Below are 6,187 nucleotides of genomic sequence, written 5' to 3'. Positions count from 1 at the left end.
GAGACATTAATAAGAACATGTTGTGGTGTAAATTTCCAGGGGGCGACATAGAGCAGTGCAGAGCTCAGACCCCCCGACCCTGTATAAAGGAGATAGATGACAGACCTGTCCGTTTTGTTCTCTTTTCTCACTCTAACCCTACACTTTATCTCCCCTCCCCCACATTTCTGGGGGTTCAGTCCTCCTGAGAGGGGTACACCCGGACACACAATAATGTTACTTTGTACATCAACAAACCAAAAAAAACATCATCTCACACCTACAGTATAAAGTGACTTTTTCTATTCTACTCATTTATTTCCTCTATTACATTGCAGATCAGCATGATTTTGTAGCACGGCCTCCTATTTCTGTAACCTGCACCCTGATTTGTACTGTACCCCAAACTACAATAAAAGAGACACCGACTGGATCCCCCACCATCAGCCCCATTGGATGAATATTTAACCCATCTGACCCTCCCTTACTATGATGTCAGCAGTCTCTGGGCAGAGCTCTCACATCTCCCGCCTCCCCCCACAGATCTTCATACAACCACTATATACCCATATCCCAGCATGGAGGGGCTCAGTGAAGGTGGTGGTGAAGGTGTGGAGGTGTCGGATCGGGTCACACAGATCATAAAAGGAGATCCACCCGACCTCATAATCCAGATCTATCCTGACTCTGTTACTGGAGATGTTGGTGGGTAAAGGGATATATCTACTGTCATGTATCACCTTATACTGATTATAATACCTCTCCAAACCCCAGGACTTCTTATTCTTTCCAATCCCTGACTGCCCCCCTCTCCTGTCTATACTGGGGTAACACATCCCGACTCTCCATATATTTGATCCCCCGACATCCACTTCCCAGTAATGTCTCCCTGAGGAGAAACTCCGACTGCTCATCACCTGAGGACATTGAAATCTCTCTGGTGTTTCTGGGTGATTCTGGTTTCTATCTGACCTGGATACAGTTTTCCTGTCATCTGATATCTGTAGACGATTATTAGCTGTGTTTACATTCAATAATATGTCTGCAGCTCCCTGTATAGAGAAGTATACATTTACCTCTGTTATTATATCAGATAAACCTGTGTGTAAGACCCCCGCCACATCCAGACCCCCTCCATCATGGAGGAGTTTCTCATGTCTCTCTCTGTCCTCATTATCTCCATCCTCAGTATCACACAAGTCACCTGTGTCCGATTCCTCATTATCTTCAACATCAGTATCATACAAGTCACCTGTGTCTGATTCCTCATTATCTTCATCCTCAGTATCATACAAGTCACCTGTCTCTGATTCCTCATTATCTCCATCCTCAGTATCATACAAGTCACCTGTGTCTGATTCCTGTAAGAAAGTCAGTGGATCCGTCACGTTACACAGCTCCTCAATGTGACGCAACTTCCTGGACAGCTCCTCCTTCTTTATTTCCAGATCCCGGATGGAGATGGAGATCCGCTCTGCCCTCCCGGAGATGTCCCTCAGGACCCTCTTCTCCAGGTCTTCCAGACGTCTCCTGAGATCTCTAAACAGGGCAGTGACTCTCTCGGTGTCACCAGCGGCTTCTTCTTCTACTTTCCTCCGGTGTTCCTGCAGACTCTGGACTCTTTCCTCCGTCTCCTCTCTCTTTGTCAGAAGTTTCTGCAGAACATTCCTCAGTGTCTTCTTCTTCTTCTCAGAAGCCCCATCCAATGACTCCATCGCATGTCCTTTATGTTCTTCAATCACACATAACTTACATACACAGGTCTCATCCTCAGTGCAGTAATACTCCAGGATCTTCTTATGGACGGAGCATTTCCTGCTCTCCATGGACAAGGTGGGGTCACATAAGACGTGTTCTGGGGACTTTTTGTGGACTCTCAGGTGTTTATCACACAGAGAAACCTCACAGAGCAGACAGGATCTAACAGCAGGTACAGGAGAGTCCACACAGTGAGTACAGAAGACCCCGGACTCCTCCCGATATTGATGAGCAGACAGGAAAGTCTCTGCTATGTTACGTAGTGTTATGTTCCTGTGCAGTGCAGGCCGATCCGGAAACTTCTCTCTACATTCAGGACAGGAATATCCTCCAGACCCCTCCTGTGTATCCAGCGCACCATCAATACAGACCCGGCAGAAGTTGTGACCACATCTCAGCATTACAGGATCCGTATAAATGTTCAGACAGACGGAACATTCCAACTCAGCTCTCAGATCACCAGACGCCATCGCTGACAGCAGACGAGGAAATGAAATTCTGACACAGGAGAAGAATGCAGTTGGGAGGGTCACATTCCTCTACACAGGGTGAGGCTGGGCTGTGACTTGTACTGTAGTCATAGGATTAGTTATATGGAAGGACCAGTGGCGGTTCGTCCATAAAGGGCGCAGGAGCGCCGCCCCCCCCCCCCCGTCACTCGCTCTATCACATAGTTAGATTCATACATTGTATGAATCTATCTATGGTCGCCGCTGCCGCCCCCTATTCATGTACCCGGCCCCTTGTCAGGCACCGGTAGGGTTGCCACCTTTTCTTCAAGTCACACCCGAATAGTTAAGCAGCACACACCAATTTTTTTTTATAGTATAAACTTTATGTATATTTTGCTATTAAATAACATTTCTAATCATATGAAGTTAATAACAAGAGTCCCTCTTTACATCAGAGTCCACAGAGTTCCCCTTTTTACATCTGAACTCGCAGAGTTCCCTTTCACTGTAAGGGGGCTCTGCAGACTCTGATATAAGGGAGAACTCTGGGGACTCTAACATAAGGGATGCTCTGGGAACCCTGATTTAAGGGGGAACACTGTGGCCTCTGGTTTAAAGGGGAAATCTGATGTAAGGGGTGCTCTGAGAACCCTGATTTACCTTAGTGTACTCACCCAGAGGCAGGAGAGAGGAGGGGGGAGACTTCAGTGACAGACAGGGATGGATGCTGAGCTCACTCACCCCTTGGCAGTCAGCACCTCTCATCCAGATGTATCTGAGGCTGCTGAATTCAAATTTGCAACCCCAGCTTTCCTTTTCTGAGGCACAGCGCCAGGGATTGGAGTGTGGGCAGACCCAGAGGGGTGGGGGGATGAGGTGCTGATCGAGCCCTCTCTCCTCTCCCATCTGTGTGTGTGTTTTGGGGGGGGGGGGGGTGGATTGTTAGTGCTGGCTTTGGGCAGTGTGAAAGAGAGTGTAACAGACACTCTCAGCCTAGACAACTGCAGCCAGCAGCCCTGCTGGGAAACCATAGTCCAGTTTAAATAATGTGTCCGGGTTTCAGGCAGTCCGAAACCCGGACGCATGATTCCAAACCCGACCCCCCGACCCTGTATAAAGGAGATAGATGACAGACCTGTCCGTTTTGTTCTCTTTTCTCACTCTAACCCTACACTTTATCTCCCCTCCCCCACATTTCTGGGGGTTCAGTCCTCCTGAGAGGGGTACACCCGGACACACAATAATGTTACTTTGTACATCAACAAACCAAAAAAAACATCATCTCACACCTACAGTATAAAGTGACTTTTTCTATTCTACTCATTTATTTCCTCTATTACATTGCAGATCAGCATGATTTTGTAGCACGGCCTCCTATTTCTGTAACCTGCACCCTGATTTGTAGTGTACCCCAAACTACAATAAAAGAGACACCGACTGTATCCCCCACCATCAGCCCCATTGGATGAATATTTAACCCATCTGACCCTCCCTTACTATGATGTCAGCAGTCTCTGGGCAGAGCTCTCACATCTCCCGCCTCCCCCCACAGATCTTCATACAACCACTATATACCCATATCCCAGCATGGAGGGGCTCAGTGAAGGTGGTGGTGAAGGTGTGGAGGTGTCGGATCGGGTCACACAGATCATAAAAGGAGATCCACCCGACCTCATAATCCAGATCTATCCTGACTCTGTTACTGGAGATGTTGGTGGGTAAAGGGATATATCTACTGTCATGTATCACCTTATACTGATTATAATACCTCTCCAAACCCCAGGACTTCTTATTCTTTCCAATCCCTGACTGCCCCCCTCTCCTGTCTATACTGGGGTAACACATCCCGACTATCCATATATTTGATCCCCCGACATCCACTTCCCAGTAATGTCTCCCTGAGGAGAAACTCCGACTGCTCATCACCTGAGGACATTGAAATCTCTCTGGTGTTTCTGGGTGATTCTGGTTTCTATCTGACCTGGATACAGTTTTCCTGTCATCTGATATCTGTAGACGATTATTAGCTGTGTTTACATTCAATAATATGTCTGCAGCTCCCTGTATAGAGAAGTATACATTTACCTCTGTTATTATATCAGATAAACCTGTGTGTAAGACCCCGCCACATCCAGACCCCCTCCATCATGGAGGAGTTTCTCATGTCTCTCTCTGTCCTCATTATCTCCATCCTCAGTATCACACAAGTCACCTGTGTCCGATTCCTCATTATCTTCAACATCAGTATCACACAAGTCACCTGTGTCCGATTCCTCATTATCTTCATCCTCAGTATCATACAAGTCACCTGTCTCTGATTCCTCATTATCTCCATCCTCAGTATCACACAAGTCACCTGTGTCTGATTCCTGTAAGACAGTCAGTGGATCCGTCACGTTACACAGCTCCTCAATGTGACGCAACTTCCTGGACAGCTCCTCCTTCTTTATTTCCAGATCCCGGATGGAGATGGAGATCCACTCTGCCCTCCCGGAGATGTCCCTCAGGGCTCTCTTCTCCAGGTCTTCCAGACGTCTCCTGAGATCTCTAAACAGGACAGTGACTCTCTCGGTGTCACCAGCGGCTTCTTCTTCTACTTTCCTCCGGTGTTCCTGCAGACTCTGGACTCTTTCCTCCGTCTCCTCTCTCTTTGTCAGAAGTTTCTGCAGAACATTCCTCAGTGTCTTCTTCTTCTTCTCAGAAGCCCCATCCAATGACTCCATCGCATGTCCTTTATGTTCTTCAATCACACATAACTTACATACACAGGTCTCATCCTCAGTGCAGTAATACTCCAGGATCTTCTTATGGACGGAGCATTTCCTGCTCTCCATGGACAAGGTGGGGTCACATAAGATGTGTTCTGGGGACTTTTTGTGGACTCTCAGGTGTTTATCACACAGAGAAACCTCACAGAGCAGACAGGATCTAACAGCAGGTACAGGAGAGTCCACACAGTGAGTACAGAAGACCCCGGACTCCTCCCGATATTGATGAGCAGACAGGAAAGTCTCTGCTATGTTACGTAGTGTTATGTTCCTGTGCAGTGCAGGCCGATCCGGAAACTTCTCTCTACATTCAGGACAGGAATATCCTCCAGACCCCTCCTGTGTATCCAGCACACCATCAATACAGACCCGGCAGAAGTTGTGACCACATCTCAGCATTACAGGATCCGTATAAATGTTCAGACAGACGGAACATTCCAACTCAGCTCTCAGATCACCAGACGCCATCGCTGACAGCAGACGAGGAAATGAAATTCTGACACAGGAGAAGAATGCAGTTGGGAGGGTCACATTCCTCTACACAGGGTGAGGCTGGGCTGTGACTTGTACTGTAGTCATAGGATTAGTTATATGGAAGGACCAGTGGCGGTTCGTCCATAAAGGGCGCAGGAGCGCCGCCCCCCCCCCCCCCCCCCCCCCCGTCACTCGCTCTATCACATAGTTAGATTCATACATTGTATGAATCTATCTATGGTCGCCGCTGCCGCCCCCTATTCATGTACCCGGCCCCTTGTCAGGCACCGGTAGGGTTGCCACCTTTTCTTCAAGTCACACCCGAATAGTTAAGCAGCACACGCCATTTTTTTTTATAGTATAAACTTTATGTATATTTTGCTATTAAATAACATTTCTAATCATATGAAGTTAATAACAAGAGTCCCTCTTTACATCAGAGTCCACAGAGTTCCCCTTTTTACATCTGAACTCGCAGAGTTCCCTTTCACTGTAAGGGGGCTCTGCAGACTCTGATATAAGGGAGAACTCTGGGGACTCTAACATAAGGGATGCTCTGGGAACCCTGATTTAAGGGGGAACACTGTGGCCTCTGGTTTAAAGGGGAAATCTGATGTAAGGGGTGCTCTGAGAACCCTGATTTACCTTAGTGTACTCACCCAGAGGCAGGAGAGAGGAGGGGGGAGACTTCAGTGACAGACAGGGATGGATGCTGAGCTCACTCACCCCTTGGCAGTCAGCACCTCTCATCCAGAT

General features: G+C 47.8%; 2 protein-coding genes across 2 annotated transcripts; both read right to left on the bottom strand.

Annotated features, from left to right (window-relative positions):
- Nucleotides 1-267: 267 nt before the first annotated feature.
- On the bottom strand, nucleotides 268-2,227 carry LOC143961970 (E3 ubiquitin/ISG15 ligase TRIM25-like). The gene is made up of 2 exons (XM_077471318.1): nucleotides 1,328-2,227; nucleotides 268-1,183 (listed from the first exon to the last, which is right to left on the bottom strand). Exons 1-2 carry the CDS (start codon nucleotides 2,205-2,207, stop codon nucleotides 498-500), a joined length of 1,566 nt encoding a protein of 521 aa, XP_077327444.1. The 5' UTR covers nucleotides 2,208-2,227; the 3' UTR covers nucleotides 268-497.
- Nucleotides 2,228-3,639: 1,412 nt separating this feature from the next.
- Nucleotides 3,640-5,466, bottom strand: LOC143961969 (E3 ubiquitin/ISG15 ligase TRIM25-like). Its single transcript, XM_077471317.1, is given in 3 exon segments — nucleotides 3,640-4,310; nucleotides 4,313-4,401; nucleotides 4,450-5,466. Coding segments are annotated over 3 exon segments (1,659 nt in total). The 5' UTR covers nucleotides 5,426-5,466; the 3' UTR covers nucleotides 3,640-3,716.
- Nucleotides 5,467-6,187: the final 721 nt, after the last annotated feature.

This window comes from Lithobates pipiens, unplaced genomic scaffold (assembly GCF_037356315.1).
Source record: "Lithobates pipiens isolate NorthernLeopardFrog02 unplaced genomic scaffold, aLitPip1_a1.2 Scaffold_8, whole genome shotgun sequence".
NCBI lineage: Eukaryota > Metazoa > Chordata > Amphibia > Anura > Ranidae > Lithobates > Lithobates pipiens.
The sequence above is the reverse complement of the archived record's forward strand: the minus strand, read 5'-3'. Positions and strand labels throughout refer to the sequence as shown.

Excerpts from the sequence above, each read along its gene's own strand:
- LOC143961970 (XM_077471318.1), bottom strand. The coding sequence starts at position 2,207 with ATGGCGTCTGGTGATCTGAGAGCTGAGTTGGAATGTTCCGTCTGTCTG. Across the intron at positions 1,184-1,327 it reads CTTACAGGAATCAGACACAG|GTGACTTGTGTGATACTGAG; the intron begins GTGACTTGTATG and ends AATCGGACACAG.